At 43.4% G+C, this 18,853-nt stretch overlaps 2 protein-coding genes across 2 annotated transcripts in view; one reads left to right on the forward strand and one right to left on the reverse strand.

Moving 5' to 3' along the window:
- The window catches only part of Slc26a2 (solute carrier family 26 member 2), a 28,202-nt gene extending 15,761 nt beyond the window's left edge, over window positions 1-12,441 (reverse strand). Inside the window, exon 1 of the mRNA XM_051200789.1 lies at window positions 12,337-12,441. The gene's annotated coding sequence lies outside the window, so the exon portion shown is untranslated. The remainder of the gene's footprint in view (window positions 1-12,336) is intronic.
- Window positions 12,442-13,758: 1,317 nt separating this feature from the next.
- Pde6a (phosphodiesterase 6A) overlaps window positions 13,759-18,853 on the forward strand; it is a 64,940-nt gene continuing 59,845 nt past the window's right edge. The window contains exon 1 of the mRNA XM_051201025.1: window positions 13,759-14,341. Within this exon, the coding sequence (XP_051056982.1) occupies window positions 13,868-14,341 (474 nt within the window). The 5' untranslated portion in view covers window positions 13,759-13,867. The remainder of the gene's footprint in view (window positions 14,342-18,853) is intronic.

Genomic DNA, 18,853 nt, shown 5'->3' on the forward strand with positions numbered 1-18,853 from the left:
CCACATGCTGGGATTAAATGTGTGTGCCACCACTGCCCAGCAAAACCCACTCTCTTGAGTCATATTAGCGAATGAGAAACCCCATGTTCTCTTATCTCTGAACTAAGAGAAACCAATAAAGTTAAGTCAAACTTAGTAAAGACAATTGTCTTTTTAAAAATTCTGTATTAATCTTTGTTACAGACAAAGAAATTGAGAGTCACGATACTCGTCAAGGTATTATTTGTCAGGATGACACCACCACCAAGTAGTGACAGAACAGAAATGAATTTTGAAGTGGAAGCTATCAGATGGCTCTTGGCTATGTCCAGTGCCAGGGAAGGTGCCAGAAAGAAACCGTGGGTCAACCATGGTGGCTTTCCCTCCCATTTCCCATTCCCAGCTGCAGCTTCCTGTTGGATCTGCCCATTCAAAACATTCCATGGAGTGCTGGAGAAATGCCTTAGTGGTTAAGAGCACTGGCTGCTCTTCCAGAGGACCTGGGTTTAATTTCCAGCACCCACATGGCAGCTCACATCTGTCTGTAACTCTAGTTCTAAAGGATCTGGCACACTTGCATAGGCAAAAAAAAGAAATATCGATGTACATAAAATAAATAATTTTTCTAAAAAAAGTTTCACAGTTTGGGCTTTGGTCTGAACATCCACCTTCCCCTCACTGGTACTCTAGTGATTCTGAACAACCACAGGGACAGAGGAAGATAACGAGTTTCCTGGCTGCTGCTGAGCTGCCAATAATCGGCTTTAACGATGGGTCAGCAGGCTGGCCACACAGCACCTAGATCTCTTTAACCTGTCTACGCCTGAGCATTTTCCCTTCTGCTGGTCTTAAGTTCATGGAAGTTGGGGCAGCAGCCTGAGAGCCACATGTATAAGCCATTATTCTGTCCTAAACATCTCCATCAAAGAGTAACTCATGATACATATTAGCTGGAGGCAATGTGAGCTCCTGGGCTCCAGCTGAGAGAGATGACTCAGTGCATTTGGGGGCCATGCCATCTTGAGTGAGAAGCATGTGTGTGGTAGCAAAATGGAGTCACAGCCACAAGACTCTAACGGGGCTGACCAAACAGACTTTCCCATGGTCAGAAGCTGCTGGGCCATCGGTTATAACAATTGGGATTGAATGTCTTCCCAGCACTGTGGGGTGGACACTTGGAACATATAAACTTTGATTTGGAGAAAGAAGAGAAATGTGATTCTTGCACCCAGTGTGAAGGAGCACATCACTTGTTGTAAATATTTAGGTACAGAAAATAAGTAGTCACAAGCCACAGTATCCAGATTGCTTTCAGGAACACAGGCTAAGAATTATGGGAAATGGACACTCAAAATGAAATATGATCTTGGCATTAAAATATTGACTTTTGCATTATTTATTTAAATTCTGCCAGATAGCCAAGACAACATCTTAAAGGATTAGAAACAGACTTGTTCTCTTTTTGATCAAGAGTTTGATTAGGAAAATAGGAAAGTGATCAAACAAATATACAGACATTTAATTATACAAGTGTTCATTAAAAACAAGGGCTGGAGAGGTGTCTCAGCAGTATTGGCTGCTCTTTCATAGGCCTTGGATTCAGTTCCTAGAACCCACATGACTGTAGCAGGATATCCCTCATCACATGATGGTTTATAACCATCTGTCATTCCAGCTCTAGGGGATTTGATGCCCTCTTCTGACCTCCAGGGGCATCTGCCATACACATGTATGCCTGCATACATGCATGCAAAACACTCATACACATAAAATGAAAAATCTACGAAAATGAACAAAAAAATAGGGTATGGTGGCACATTCCTGTAATCCCAGCACTTGAATGGTAGTAGCAAAACACTATGTAAAATAAAGATACTGTGATGGTTTGTTTTAATTACCATTTCACATGAAGTAGAATCATCCAGCAGTAGTGGCTCCGGCTCTGCCTGTGAGGCTCCGGCTCTGCCTGTGAAATATTTCCTTAATTAAACTAGTTGAGGAGATCTGTCCATTGTGGGTGGTATCATTCCCTAGGCAGAGGATTCTGGGCTGTGTGAGATGAGTAAGCATGCACGAATTAATTTATTACTCTCTGCTCTTGGCTGTAGGTATAATGTGACTAGCTGCTTCAAGTTTTTTTTTTTCCTCCTTCATCCTTATAATGATAGCCTGCAACTTGGAATTGTGAGCCAAATAAACCCTTTCTCCTTTAAATCACTTTTGTCAGGACTTCCTCACAGCAACAGAGAATGAAACTAAGACAGTAACTAAACAAAACACACACACAAAGCAGCCTAAACAACCATTGAAAATATGTTAAATAAATTATGATACAGCCACCTAGTGAAAGTCAATGAGGCTGTTAAAAATCAACTGGGGGAAAAAAAAAAACCTAACGGTGCTGGTGTTATCAAATGTAAAATGATGTATTGTGCAGCCGCAGTTTTGTTTAAAATTTATGTGTTTGGGAAAGAAAGTTGGGGGCTGGGGATGTGGCTCAGTTGGTGGAGTGCTTGCCTGGCACACACAGAGCTCTGGTCTCAATCCCCAGCACTGCATGGTGGACCATGCCTGTAAGCCCAGCACTGGAGGCAGGAGACTCACAGTCAAAGAATCCTCAGCTACATAGAGAGTTTGAAGCCAGCCTGGGGTAGATGGAAGACTTAGAGAGAGGCGGGGAGGGGGGAGGGGGGAGGAGAAAGAGACAGGAGGGAAAGGAAGGTGTGCCTCTAAGTGGTATCTGGGGTATTCTTTTCATTTGCCTGTATTTTTCAATTTCCTATATCATGTAAATGTACCTATATGTGTATTCATGTACACTATAAAGAGAGAGGATAATTAAAGTTTATTTAAATGAAAGGAACCAGATATGCTAGTGCACAGCTTTAGTACCAGAATTCAGGAGTCTGAGACCTTGTCACACACACACACACACACACACACAAAAAAAAAAAAAAAAAAAAAAAAAAAAAAAAAACAGAGAGAGAAGGGAGAAGGCGAACCAGGCCCAATGGCATTTGGAAACAGAAAAGAGATATTATGGAGACCCTACCTCAAGAGAAAAAAAAGAAAATAGTAGAGAAATGGGCATATCTGCCACCACCTATCCTCATTCATCTTTATTTTCCATTCGATACAACTTAGAATCAACTGGGAAGAGGGATCCTCAAATGAAGGATTGCCTTGGTCAAACTGGCTGTGGCTATTCTGTGATTGTCTTGATTGGTAATTGATGAGGAAGGGTGCAGCCCGCTGTGGGCAGCACCACCCCTGGGCAGGTGTGGCTGTGATGTCTAAGAAAACTAGCTGAGTAGGAGACAGTAAGCAGTGTTCCTGGTGGTCTCTGCTTCGGTTCCTGCTTGAGTTCCTGCCCTGATTTCCCTCAGTGATGAACTGTGACCTGGAAGCCAAATAAGCTCCTTTCTCCCCTTAAGTTGCTTTTGGTCAGAGCTGCTTTATCACAGCAACAGAAAGCTGATGAACACCGACTCATCCTTGGCTTACATAATCATTTTTAATAGCTCTGTTTCCTGACACCCAGTTGCCGGTTGGTTAATACATAAGTTCTATTAATAAGTGTCACCCTTATCAATAATGGAGAAAGTAATTTAAATAATTTCCCCTAAGGCAAAAATTTGTTCACTGGAGGAATAGGATTCGAACTCAGCTCTTTCTGGCTCTGGTGCTTAAATGTGCGAGCCTGCCGGCTGCCTTTCCAGACTTTTGTCAAAAGTACAGTGCACAGTTGAGATCTCATTTGGTTGTGCCTTTCAGGAGGATCCTGATTTTCTGTGAATGTGTTTCCTGTGCTGGAATGTTGGTCCTTAGTGTGGTGGGTATCTGTGCTGGCCTTTCCTTGGGGTTCTGACAGGATAGGCTCTCAGCTGTAGTCACTAAGAGCACCTCCTGTGCATATTCACTATATACTGTGTTCCCTTTTAAAAGGGCCCTGCCCACCTCCCCTCTCTCCCTCCCTCCTCCCCTCTCTCTCCCTCTCTTTACCCCCCTTCCTCTGTCTCCCCCTCTTTCCTCTCTCCTACTGCTCCTGTTTCTGGAGGCCAGTCACCCCTCCCCTTCCCCACTTTTATGATCCCTTTCCATAATAAAAAATAAATAAACCCTCTGCTTGAACCCTGTTGCATGGTGCATGGCGTCTTTCTCTCTCACACACTGCTTTTCTTAAATTACAACAGTAGGCTGAAGTTGTGGGACCTTGAAGGGGTGAGGGTGGGGCACAAATAACTGGGACATTCCTTGTAATGTTGGACCCTAATTCTGGGGTCCTGATGGGCCGATGGGAGAGCCCCGAGACACAAACACCAAAACCAGGAGATGCAACAAGCAAGAGGCGTTTATTAAACAAGTGCACACTCGGGTGTCAGCAATCCGGAGAAAGCTGCACACCCCTCAAAGGGTTTAGGCTCCTTTTTATAAAGACCGAAAATCAGCATACATGCATGGGGCACAAGGTGATTGATTACAAAGTATAATCTCATGTTTGAGAGATCACCCAGGTATGACCTGTTCTTCTTTAAAGGAAAAACCATACAATGTCTTGGAAAGGCCCCAGACTGTTGTTGGCCAGGTGTGACCCAGTCAGGGCTGTTTATCTGGAATCATTTGTTCCAGGGTTGGGGGCCTATTTCCTTGTTGTGGGCCAAGATCTGTGAGAAACTTTTTTTCATACTCTGGCTTTCTCTTGGCTGTACATTTAGAGCCTTCAATTATTCCACAAAGGTTTGATGATTTAGTAGCTAGCCCTATTTAACAAGATCAGCCTAGCCCCATCACCATAGTAACCTTTCTTGTTCTCATAATTTCTGTCTTTTCCTCCCATGTCAACGTCCATTCTTTATGATTTTCTATATTCTGCTTGCAAGAATTATTCTCCTGCCCCTTTCCCACATCCTTGCTCTGCAAACTAAAATCTTTCAATAATAGGGGTTAATGTCATTTTTGAGGTACACTCAGGCAACAGATCACCTAAAACAAGTAAGCTAAGCTCCAGAAACTTTCTGGCTTCCTGCCTTACCAAGTGATCTATCCTGCTCACACTTACATGATGGCTAGGAATTACAACTGCTTTCACCACAGCACTGGATTCGTGAAATTTTAGAAATGTGACCTAAATAAACCTTCATTCTTTGTAAATTCCAGTCTCAAGTATTTTGCTGCAGTTCTAGAAAACAGACTATGATATACCCAAAGTTCCTAACTTAAAAAATGGTCTACAAAGTGAGTTCCAGGACAGGCTCCAAAGGTACAGAGAAAACTTTTCTCAAAAAAGGAAAAAAAAGAAAAAAGAAAAAAAAAAGAAAGAAAGAAAAGAAAAGGAAGGAAGAAAGAAAGAAAAGAAAAGAAAAGAAAAGAAAAAAGAATTTGATCCTCGCAGGAGAGGTGGCTCAGTGGTTTAAAATGCTTGTTGCTCTTGTAGAGGACCCAGGTTCAATTCCCAGCACTTACATGGTGGCTCACAACCATCCCTAATTCCAGTTCCAGATGATCTGAAGCCCTCTTCTGAGCTTTGTGAACACTGGGCACATACATGCTGGCAAAACATTCATGCACAAAATAAGATAAAAATCTAAAAGAAAAAAACATTTCAGGGCAATAGCAGGGTATCTGAGAGGGGTGACTGTGGTGTGTCAGACAGAGGCAGAGGCCTTGAACCAGACCAGTGACTCACTGCAATGCCACTAGGATGAATGAAGAGGTGTTGGAAAGATGGAGGAGCAAGGTGGGTTGTTTTTTGTTTAGTTTTTTTTTTGTCTTGTTTATATTTTTTGGAAGAGTTTCTTGGGGTGGGTGCTGCAGAGGTGAGGGGGAGTATGGACCGACTTGGGCATGAGTGGGATTAGGGCACATGATGTGAAATTCCCAAAGAATCAATAAAGAATTTTGGTTTTTTGTTTTGTTTTGAATTTGATACTGGGAGGGGGGGAAGCAAAGCAAGGTGAAGATAAGAGCAAAGCTTGACAAGGCTTACCCATGTTACCATGAGGATCCTAGGTTAGCTCCTCAACCAAAGCAGAAAGGATATTCCAAATTCAACAGGAAATCCATCTAGCTGAATAAAATCAGTCAATAGGTAGGCACACAGGAATTGACAACAACTCTAGGTCAAGGGTAAGAATAAGTAAAATGTGAGAGTGAGCCAAGGTATGTGTAAAATGAGGGCGGAGCCTACAAAGTTGTCCAGCAGTTCCAAAGGCAGCTGTGCCTCTGCGGCTTCCCGAAGGAGGTGGGGTTTAAGTCCAAAAGAGGAGGGTCTTCCTTCCATTAGGAAATGCAGGCTAAAGCATCACTTACATTACAGTGAAATGTCCTGTACAGGGGACACTGGCTGGCTCCTACAGAATCCCAGGGACACGGAGAATACCCAGGCTTTCCCCACTGGTCCCATCATGCAGTGTGGCTCACAGGGTTTCCTTCTTGCAACAGCCTCCTTACTGCTGTCCTAGCTCCAGAGTCAGTTTCCCATGCACATGCTGATGCTTGTCATGTTTAAATGTCCCCCATGGGCTCATAGATTTGAGGGGCTAGTCACCAGGGAGTGGCGCTATTGGAAAGGATTAGGGTTAGAAGGATTAGGGGGTGTGGCCTTGTTGAAGGAAGTGTGTCTTGGGGGTGGGCCTTGAGGTTTCAAAAACCTATGCTAGGTCCATTCTCTCTACTGATCAGGGTATAGTGCTCAGCTACTGCTCCAGCACCTGCCTCCGAGTCACCATGCTTCCTGCCATGATGATAATGAACTGACACTCTAAAACTGTAAACTAGCCCCAATTAAATGCCTTCTCTTGTAAGAATTGCCTTGGCCATGCTGTCTCTTCACAGCACTAAAACAGTAACTAACACAGAACTTAGTACCAATGTCATGAAGCTTACTACCTACCTATACAGGGAGCCAAGTATTTCATAGTTAAAATAATGAAAAATAACTGAATACTATCAAATTGAACACATTAACCATTTGTGTATGGAAATGAAATTTCTGTCAGTTTCATTCGGTTCAGCTTAATGTTCACATTCATGGCTTTGTATTATATAGTATATTATCTCATTTAATCCCCCACAGTAGCCAAGTAAAATGTGTCTAAATAATTTACATAGTACATGACATGTTTACCTCTCAGTCCCCTGACTCAGCCTCCCAGGTCCTGGAATAGCAGGCATGCAACACCATGCCTAACAATCTTCTGTCTTGTTTAGTTTTCTGTTTTTTGAGACAGAATCTTAGTGTATAGCTTGTAACTGGGCTCAAAGTTTCCTATGTAGCCTAGGCTGGCCTCAAATAGTAATCTTCCTTCTTTAGCCCCTCAAGTTCTGGAATTACTGCTATATACACCAAACCCAATTTCTGCCATTTGGTTTTATAATAAAACTTATTTGTCTTAGTAGTTTGCCCTGCCCCTGGGAACTTTCCTTAACAAGCTGGCACTCTCACAACAGATTTTTAGAGATTGGTCAGACACCCCCAACTTCTTCAGTCTTGTCTGTGGAAAACCTTACACCAGCCCTGCAATTTATGATGACTACTGATATGCTAACTAGCCCATTTTTATTCAATCAGACCTTGGATTTCAGAGCCCCAGTCTTTCCAAAATGGTATTCCCCCTCCCCACTCCCATCTCCCTCCCCACTCCCATCCCCCTCCCCCACAAACACTTCTCCCAGCTCCATGTATGTAGTTTCTGTCCCACCTGGTCCGAAGCCTTTTAGCCCCAAATGAGCACACAGAGGTATCTATTACTTATAACCTGTTGGCCAATGGCTTAGGTTTCTTACTGGCTAACCTTTTCTTAATTATTAACCCATAACTACTAATCTATGTGTTTCTACATGGCCTTGTCTTACTAGAGAACGCCCAGCATGTCTTATCTTCCTGGTACCTACATGGTATCTCCCTCTGGTGGCTTCTCGTCTTGTAATGTAGCCCCTGCCTATCTTTCCTGCCTGGCTACTGGCCAATCAGTGTTTTATTCATAGACCAATAAGGAGAACATATATACAGAAGGACATCCCCATCATGTGTACTTCCTTGTTTGGTCCCTGTTCCTTTCTTTGGTTTCATCTTCTTTACCCTAAAACTTGGAATCTTAAAAAATCACTTGCTATTCAGCAGTTACATTCCTGAATATGTTCAAGACGACGGAAAACATGTTTATAAAAATACTGTACACACTGTTCATAACATCTATGATGGTTGTTAACCTTGACAATTGACAGGATTTACTCACTCTGCATGTGTTATTTTGAGGGTGGCAGTAGAAAGGTCTAACAGAGCAGAGAAGATCCGCCCTAAAAGGTTGGCAGTACCACACCTTGAGCCAGGGTTCTGGATTGAACAGAAAGGAAAAATCCAGCTAAATACCAGCATTTACATCTGTTTTCCTGTGACCAGCTGCCCCACACTCCTGAAGCCATGCTTTCCTCAACATGATAGACCCTCAAAGTCTCCAAAATAAACTCTGCCCCCATGTAAGTCGTTTTCCCCCGTGTTTGGTCAGAGCTGTGAGAAAAACAACTGAACACACAGCCCAAAAGTGGAAACAACTGAAACATCCAGTCTGACAAACGAGTAGGCAAATTGTGGTGTAACTATACATAAAAAGGAATCAAGGGTTGATCAATACCTTGGATATGTTATGCTAACTGAGAGAAGTTATACTAGGTGTGGTGGTGCACACCATGATTCTAACTACTTGGGAGCTGGAAGCAAGAGGATCAAGAGTTAAACCCTTCCTTTACTACATCAACTCGGAGAGTTCAAGGACAGCTTGGGCTACATGGGACGCTACCTCAAAAATAAATAGTAAATAAATGAGAGAGAAAGAAAAGGAAGAAAACAGCCTGACACAAAAAGCCACACATTGCATAATTCAAGTCCTAGGAGATGTCCAGAACAGAAAAGAAAGTAGGTGAGTGCTTATCTGGGTGTGAGCAAGGAGGAGATCTGGGAGCAACTTCAGACACACAGGAGACTTAATGTGATTCTGCAATTAGTGGCAAAGGCTGCACAAGGTAGGGGTTACACAAGACAAACACCAGATGGTGCATCATTATCATTATGATGATGGTTATTGCTATGATTATGATTATAATTACCAAGACAGGTTTTCATTATGTAGTTCTGGCTGGCCTGGAACTCACTTTGTAGGCCAAGCTGGCCTCTAACTCATAGAGATCCCTCCTGCCAACCAGAGCTACATAGTGAGACACTGTCTCAAACAAACAAGCAAAAAAGTAAGGTGAAAAATGATAAAGATCCAACATTCACTTTTGGCCTTCATGGGTATAGACATGGACATATGCATCTGTGCACACGCATGCAACACCCTCCCCTCCCATGGAGGTTTATTGAGATCACATTCCTGGAGGTCTAGAAACACTATGTTGGCATTTACGTGGCTCACATTAGGTGGTGGTGTGAAGAGGAGTTGAGCTGCTGACTTGTTTGTAACATCCATCTTCAGAGCAGCTGACTCCATTCTAGCAACAATACTATCTTTTCAGCAGGGTGAAGGCCCCATGTCCTGAGTCTCTTCGACAAGGCCCTACCTCCTAAAGTATCCCCCACCTCATGCTGCCACTGAAGTCCATGCTCTTTCACAGTTCTGCCTACCTTCTTCTGGTACATTAAAAAAGGCAATAAAAGTCTATCATCCTGCTGGGTGTTGGAGGCAGAGGCAGATGGATCTCTGAGTTCTAGGCCAGCCTGGTCTACAGAGCTAATTCCAGACAGAGAAACCTTGTCTCAGAAAACCAAAAACAAAAAGTATATCACCCTACAAAACAAGGCCAATATTCATAATCAGAACTAAGCTTGGTGGTACACTATAGGAGAGGTTCTGGACTGGCCTCTTTGGGACATTCTTTTAGACCTAGTCTGAAGCCAAAACACACATCTATAGTTCTAGGTTCTCAGGAAGCTAAGGATGGTCACTTGAGCTCAACCTGGGCAAGACACCAAGATCATGTCAAAAAATAAAATAAATGCCTTATTAATTGAGTAGAATTTTACTCAAGGAACTGACCTTTATAAAAGTACACATGTACAGATATAAGACAACCTGTGTAGAAATTCCCTTTAAAAGGAAGGAAACCAATGTGTTGGGGGGTCCTGAACAGGAAAATAATGTATTGGGACACCAAAGAGCAATCCTTGGAGGCAGTGACACTTAGGCTGAGTACAAGGGACAGGGTTGGTGGGGAGCAGCAAGAATAAAATGCAAAGCCCAAATGGATGAAAAACAATATCAGAATGGATCTTAGAATATGTGCACGAAATTGTGGAAAACAAAGGAAGAAAGGCTACGAGGGGTTAGCAAGATGGCTCAACAGGTCAAGACTGATGGCCCAGTTTCAATCCATTGGACCTACATGAGGGAAGGAGAGAACTGAGTCCCACAAATTATCCTCTGGCCTCCACACAGACACCATGGTATACTCATATCCACTGGCCCAGAAAATTAATATATATATATATATCAATATATAATAAAAAAGATTTTAGAAAGACTGCAGGAGCCATATTCTGTAGTACTAGTCATATCAGGGTAAATAGGCAACAGGCTGTTGCAGAAAGGTGGAAAAAGTCTCTTATTCACTAGGCTATAGACAAGGAAATGCCATTATTTATTCAAATCCTTAGACATCTACAACCTCTGGGGACTAGGATTTTACTTGCAGGTATTATTCCTAAAAGTTATAATGATGCTGACTACACCATTGGTAATTCTAGAAAAATCAGGCACTGAGTTATAGTGGCTGGAGTAATGGCTTAGTAGCTAAGAGTGCTTGCCACTCTTGTCAAGGACCAGAGTTCAGTTCTCAGCACCCACATTAGGTGTTCACAAGTGTCTGTAACTCCAGTTCCAGGAGATCCAATGCCCTATTTTGGCCTCTGTAGGCACAAGCACACACATGCACAGACATAATTGCAGGCATATACAACCAACAAAAATAAAAATAAATATTGTTGAAAGGAAGCAAAAATGCCTAACCACAGAGACTCATTTACAAATCAGGGGATGTAGGGAAATGTCCATGTTATTCTTAATTGTTACAATGTCAGGGGACTTCTCTGGCATTTAGTGGGTGGAAACTGAGGTAAGTATCTTTGGTGTACAGGACAGCCTCCTACAATGAAGAATTCCTGGACTCAAAATGTCAGTGGGGCCAAGGTGAGAAATCTTGCTGTAGAAGATGCTGTCGCAACACAGAGGAACACTCTATAGTCATTACAGGAAATAAGAAGTACCTTTGAAAGACATTCATGGTATCTGGTGAAGAAGGAAAAGCATGTTACAGTATGGCATATGTAAATCTTCTAAAAACCTTTTAGTAAGCAAAAAATCATTTTTATTTTCTTTTTTGTCTTTATATATTTTATAAAGTTCAGTAGTCGAGGACATGTAAAACTTGTAACTAAAAACAAAAAGATGCTGAACACCAATGATGTGCCAGACAGTCCTGGGAGAAGACCTAGGGAACAAACCCTGATAGGTCCCTGCCCTCATGAAGCTCCCAGTCCAGTGGGGGAAGACAGAGAGGAGGACAAGAGAGAAAAGCCAAGAGAATTGCTGGAAAGAACAAATACAATAACTAAGGAAATGAAAAGGGATGACAGGAAATGGAGAAAGAGCTGTGGTGCTTCCTTGGACTAAGATAACAAGAAATGATGAATGAAAATAAAACCATATCACCTGCAGACTTCATGGAACTGGGAAAGAGGGAACAGGATGCTCAGGTGAATTATGGCATCTGGTTCTTTCCCCCTTTAAAAAATAATATACAAGCTGGGCGTTGGTGGCAGAAGCAGGTGGATCTCTGTGAGTTCAAGCCTAGCCTGGTCTACAGAGCTAGTTCCAGGACAGGTTCCAAAAAAATACAGAGAAACCCTGTCTTAAAAAGCCGATGTATGTGTGTGTGTGTGTGTATGTATGTATGTATGTATGTATGTATGTAAATTGTGACTTGTTTACCCCATTAAGAGAATGCCGAGGAGCAACAAGAATGAACAAATAACATCACACGTGGAGATAGAGATGAAGATCACAAACGTGCTGAACTGAGAATTCTGCAAAGCTAACCTGTGCAGAAGTCATGGTTTACCACTGGGTGGAGAGGGGTACCTTTGTACATAGTACTAAATGGGTACAATGCCCTCAAGAATTTATTACACTTTACAGGGAAGGAAGTAATTCACTTTACAATAAAGTCCCTTTACAAAGTTCAAAGGGCCAGCAACTGTCTATAATCATTCATTACACAGTATTTACAAGGCACTGTTCACAGCATAGGGCTGTTGTGGAACCTTAAACAAGGCTCACCCAGGAAGACAGAGCTCTTACCTACCTCCTTTTGTGCAGGAGAGATACATCAAGGAGGATTCTGGTATTTTCAGGTTCTCTGGAGTTGATAGCCCCCAGGCTGTGGTGTGCATTTCTGATGAACAACCCAAGGAAGCACAGGCTAGAATCAGAAAGATCATTAAGGCACCAGGAGAAAGAACAAGTTGAAAGGAAATAGACTTCTAAAGGTCAGCCTTTCTGGAAAAAACAGATGTTAACCAGAGGTTACAACTGAACAGTAGGATCACGTGTGCTTTTAATTGTCCTTTTGCAGTATTTTCTATAGAAAGCATGCCTTATTTTTATAATAAAAGTATAACTAAGGAAGGTTTTCTTTTGTTTTTTCTTTTGTTTTTTAACAAGGGCCCTTAGAATTCTAAAATTAGAACATCACTGAAATCCAAACCCAAGAAAGACTTGTGTACAGAAATTATGAAATCAGGGCCAAGGGTTGTTAGATCATGATGTACCTGTGTACACTGATACAACCATGGCAACTGAAGCCCCACACTTGGAGGGTTAGGGAAAGAGGGAATGAGTGTGGTGTGGTTAGCTTTAGTTGTCAAATCGACACAGCATAGAACTACCTGTGAAGATTGTCTCAAAGAGGGATAGTCTACACTGGATTGGCCTGTGGGCATATCTTTTGGGAGTTGTCTTAATTAAGATAATTAATGCAGAAGACAGCCTACTTTGGGAAACACTATCCCCTAAGCAGTGGTTCTGAACTGTAGGGGAATGCTTGAGTCCAGCGCAGCACAAGCAAGCAAGCAAGCAAGCAAGCAAGCAAGCAAGCAAGCAGTCATGCATGCATTTTCTCTCTCTCTCTGCTCTTGATGGTGGATGTGATGTGATTGGCTATCTATCTCAAGCTCCTGCTGCCATGACCCCTTTCCCCTGGCCCACCAATGATGGACTGTAACCTGAAGCTATGAACTTAAACACACCCCTTCCTCCCTAAGCTGCTCTTTGTCAAGGCATTTTGTCAGCAAGAGTGGATGGTTCCGTTGCGGGAAGGAATCCGAAGGTTTGCAGGTGGCTGTGTCAAAGCTCAGTCCTTCCTTCATGGAGGACTGTAGATAGACTTGTCAGCTCTTCTGACTGACCAAGAAGCCAAACCAATCTCCTAAATAGTAATTGTCAGGCATGGATGTCACAGGTCCAAAGGAAGCCACCAATATAGGAAGTAGGCTGCTCTGAGCTGCTTATGGCATCCTCTGCCTGAGTGCTATGCAATCAAATCTAAGCTCCTATCAGACCAGGGGAGAAAAGGAGCTACTCTGGTCTCTCTCCCAGGGCCCAGTGGCATCTGGAACATGCTGATCCTCATAATTCTTATTCTGGGGAAGTATTAATGACTTAATCCCTCCGCTTGCTCCTGATCCTGTGTGGCCTTCTCAGTGAGACTTACAGACAAGACTCAGAGAAGTCCAGACTGAATCAGAGCACACTGAATTCAGTTTGCTGGGAAACGGCCCTGAAAAGGCCTAAGCCTGAACCCCTCCCCTTGGAAGCAGCTGGAAAGAGTCCCAGCCATGGGTGAGGTAACAGCAGAGGAGGTAGAAAAATTCCTGGACTCAAATATTGGCTTTGCCAAACAATACTATAATTTTCACTACCGGGGGAAGGTCATCTCAGACCTCCTTGGGGCCAAGGAAGCAGCGGTGGACTTCAGCAACTACCACACTGTGAATAGTGTGGAGGAGAGTGAAATCATCTTTGACCTTCTGCGGGACTTTCAGGAGAATTTACAGGCTGAGAAATGCACGTTCAATGTCATGAAGAAACTCTGCTTTCTCCTACGGGCTGACCGCATGAGCCTGTTCATGTACAGGACCCGCAATGGCATTGCAGAGTTAGCCACCAGGCTCTTCAATGTCCACAAGGATGCTGTCCTGGAAGACTGTTTGGTGATGCCCGACTCTGAGATCGTCTTCCCTCTGGACATGGGTGTTGTGGGCCATGTTGCACACTCCAAAAAGATTGCCAATGTCCCCAACACAGAAGAGGTATGCTCTCCCTGTTAGAGAGATGGTGGGGTGCACCACTCCCTGGGGTTCTGGAGCCCACATGGGCTGGGTTGTTGCTGGCCATCAAAGTCTGGGCTACTCATGGCATGACACCACTCTCTATTTGCCAATACTTCAAACTTTTTATTTAGAAAAGAAGAACATTCAAAGCTAGTAGGAGTTTGAAATACTACAAAGAACTGCATGCCTTTTTCATTCATATTCACCAGTTATTAACATGTTGTCACATCTGCATCTCTCTCTATTTCTGTGACCTGTCAGAAGGAAGTTTCAGGCATGCCCTTTTGTCCACACAACCTTCATTCTGTATTTCTTGAACAGGACATTTCCTCCATAGTCACAGTACAGTAGTGGAATTTGGGGAGCGTCACATCCATGTAACACAATCATCGAATAGTTCATATTCAGTGTTTTTCAGATGGCTCACATACACTGATGTAGCCCTGTCTCTTTAGTCAACTCCCATCTGAAACCGCTCCTTGGTCTGTCTTTGTTTTCTGGAAAAGTTGGTGTATTTGAAGAAATATTTTTTTGCCAAATCAGACAAATCCACAAGTATTTCATGGAAACGTCCTTCCATTTTGACTTATCTAGCCCCTCCCTCCACGATGGATTTGTTTACTATACTCTGGGGGGAGGAGACAGACTGACTGACTCATTTGGCATCCCAGACTGGCCTGAAAGTCCCCACGTAGCCCAGGAAAGCCTCAAACTCTTGGCAATCCCCTTGTCTCAGCTCTCCAAGTGACAGGATTATAGACAGGAGCCACCACACCTTCACAATTAGATTGGGTTTCACATTCTCACAGAAGCAACACTCAGGTTTTCTTCATATTTGATATGAGCAGACTTGGGAGTTGATGTGCCGTTACTGAAAGTTGTAACAGTGATAAAACCTGATCGTTCTAAAAATCCAGAAGTCTAGAGGGTCACTGAGAGTTCTAAGCCAGCATGAGATGCAAGGTCCAGTCACAGTTCTACATGGGTTACAGAGCAACCCAAAGCAAGCCAACAAAATCCTGGGGCTCAGGAAATTTTCTTGGCAGCTCTGACAAAGATCCCCATGAGCAGGTCAATTTTTCTGCTGGGTATCAACTTTGAGGACTCTAAAGCAGTTCCACTTAATCTTGTATACCCAAGTCAACTCCAAACAGCCTTCAGATCTTAACTCAACAGTCACTTCCTTGGGAACACCCCTCCCTGAAGTGATTGGACAAGATGAGCTCTAGCATGGGGGATCTTATTTATGAGGTATTTATCCTAGGGTGCTGAATAATGTCAGACACAAAGCATGTGGTTAATACACACAGCCTAATTAACAGGAATTTTTCAGTGATTTCCCATTCACACCACTAATCTAATCTCTAGGTTAGATCATTTACTTGTACACCAGCCATACCAAGATATCAAGTTAACCATTTCCAAGGTCCAGCCCCTGGACTTTTTGTGTCAGTTTTGTTTGGCTGGTTGTTTTGAGACAGGGTCTTGCTGTGTGGCCATGGCTGACCTAGAACTAACTTTGTAGACCAGGATGGTCTTGAACTCTCAGAGATTCTCTTGCCTTCATGTATCATTTGCCTGGCTTCCTGAACATTTTGTGACTTTGTCTTCACCTTGCTTCTGTCTTTATTTCAGATAAATAGTTTTAAGGTTAAGAAGGGAAGAAAATGGGCTTAGAAAGATAGCCCAGCCAGCAAGGTGCTTTCTAGGCAAACATGAGAACCAAAGTTCAACCCCTAGAACCCACATTAAAAAACAAAACAAACAGATAAACAAACAAACAAAAAAACCAAAAACACTCTGGCATATACCTGTAATTCCAGAGCTGGGGAGATAAAGACAGGGAGAACCTGGGATTTGATGCTAGCCAACCTAGCTAAGTCAATGAACTCTAGGCTAACAAGAGCCTGTCTCAAAAAACAAAGTGGACAGCAATCTAAGGAATGGCACCCAAGGTTGACCTCTGCCTTCCACATGCAAGTGCACATAAATAACACACACACACACACACACACACACACACACACACACACACACACACACACCATCCAGATGGGGAGGTCTTAAGAGAGGGCTTGCCCAAGGTCACCAAAGCTTTAAGCCCAATCTAACACAAAAATGCAAAGGGGTAATCTAAGAGTGATTACCTGGTCGTTTTCCTAAAAGTCTAGCAGTTTAGAGAATCACTGAAAATTCTAAGCTAATATGAGCTACAGAATCTCAGGCCAGTCTGGGCTACAGAGACCAACTCTGTGGGAAACATTAGGCAGACCGCCATGGGGTTAAGGTCTCCCTGCACGCCCACTTGGCGTCCAGGACTAGGGCTATGGAGGTAGTATGGGAGTCTTGCTGAATGCATTTGTCTCTTTTCACTTCCCTCTAAACTTTGGTACATTCTCCCAACAACTGTGAAGACACAGTCTTGTGTAATAGCTCTCACTATCTTGTGCGTAAGATGCTGACATGGAAACTCTTGCTCAGGATCACATAGATGTAAAGTACAGATGTAATGTAAACTCAGGCACTGTGGCCTTGAACCCATGCTCTTAACCCTCGCTATTCCATACTTGTCCTTATCTGTAAAATGAGGTCATGGGATAGAGTGCTATTTAAGACAGATCGTTTCTGGTTGGATTTCAGGACTAGGACTGAGGCTTTGTCACCTTGAGGTCAGATCTGGGCACAATTTTTTTGCTTGTTTGTTTGTTTTTTGAGGCAGGGTTTCTCTGTATTGTTTTGGAGCCTGTCCTAGAACTTGCTGGCTTCAAACTCACAGAGATCTGCCTGCCTCTGCCTCCCAAATGTTGGGATTAAAGGCGTGTGCCACTGATGCCCAGTGCTGGGTACAAGTCTTGTCACTTCCTAAGAACAGAGCCTTGTCAAATTGTTTAGCTTGCTTGGGCTCGCTATTTAATTTATCTACCACTGTCAGTACCCTGTCTACGCTGGGACTGCAGGTGGGCTGCCATACCCACCTGGCTTTTACATGGACTTTGGGGCCCTGAATTCTGGCCCCAGCTTTGTAAGGTAAGTGTTTTACCCACTGAGCTACTTCCCCATCCTCCTGGCACAAGGCCTACATGGGCAGCTCTTGTTACTTAACTTCAATTCCATTATCTGTGGTACAGATCTATTCTAAGTTACAGATCAATACCACACCTGTGTGGACTATGGAAAAGATACTAACCTTGCCTTTCTGGAGTTTTTCTTTTAGATTTTTTTTAGTATCTGGAAGCACTGAGCCCTGCCTAGGCTTTGGTGTTGTGGAATGGAGGGTTTGAGAAGATCCTCTGATTCCAGAAGATACAGGCCTAACAGTGGGATGAGGCTCCATGCAGATCTGCTATTGCCTGTCCAGGTCTGAATTCAGCCTCACAGCCACACCCGTCTTTTCCCAGAAGCCGTTGAGTCTGGGGTGGTGTCCCTGGGTATGAGTGACTCAGGCATGGAAGTTCAGGGGAGATCAGGAAGTCCTGAGTGTCCAGCACTTGCATATTGCTTGCTTGTTCTACTTGGGTAATGTCACTCAATTCCAGGCTCTGGGATGGACATGATCTTACTAATAGCAACTAGAAATTGAGTGGAGAGGGAGAAGATGGTGTGGACTGGGGTCTAAGTTGTCTCCCAGGGCTCTCTTACATATCTGAATCCCTGGCAAATCCCTGCTTACCCTCCTGCTGTTCTTCAAAGAGGTGAGATCAGCATTGCCAAGTAGAATGGAAGGTGATCTGCTAAGTTTGGATTTTAAACAAACAAGGAGTAATGTTCCAGTATAAGTACATCCCGTGAAATACTTAAGATAGGCTCACAAGTAAGAATAATTATCATCTACTTGAAATTCAGATTTATCTTGACATCTTATTGCTGTTGCTGTTGGTATCCGGCATTAATCTGTAGTGGTCAGGTAGGATACAAATAGTTATTTCAATTTTCTTGTATCTGTTGAGACCTGCTTTGTGGTCCAGTATGTGGTCAGTTTTGAAGAAAGTTCCATGAGGTACAGAGAAGAAGGTTTCTTCTGTGTTTGGGTGAAATGTTTTGTGTCTGTTAGGTCCATTTGGTTTATTATGTCAGTCAGCGCCAGCATTTCTCTGTTTAGTTTTTGTCTGGATGACCTGTCTACTGGTGAGAGGGGGGTATTGAAGTCTCCCACTCTATGCGGTATCTGTCCCCATCTCTCTTCTTTATTGCTTGACCCTGACACCTTGCTCAGCGCCTGGGGTAGGGTAGGATGCTTACTCACTGAGTGAACGAATACGGGGCAAACCTTCTTCAGCACCAACTAAGTCCAGCTCTGAAGGCTGAACCTGTGATTGTTGGGCCTGGAAGGATTGTCAGAGCTGAGAGACCTGTCACCTGGAGCCTGTTCTCTCCTTTCTGGAGACTCAGAACGTGGCACCCTAGACAGGAGAAACACCTCACCCATCACTCTGACGTCACTGCAGGGAAAACTGAGGCAGTGTACGAGGTGGCCATCGAAGCCAATCACAG

This window comes from Phodopus roborovskii, unplaced genomic scaffold, assembly GCF_943737965.1.
Source record: "Phodopus roborovskii unplaced genomic scaffold, PHOROB, whole genome shotgun sequence".
NCBI classification, from domain to species: Eukaryota; Metazoa; Chordata; class Mammalia; order Rodentia; family Cricetidae; genus Phodopus; species Phodopus roborovskii.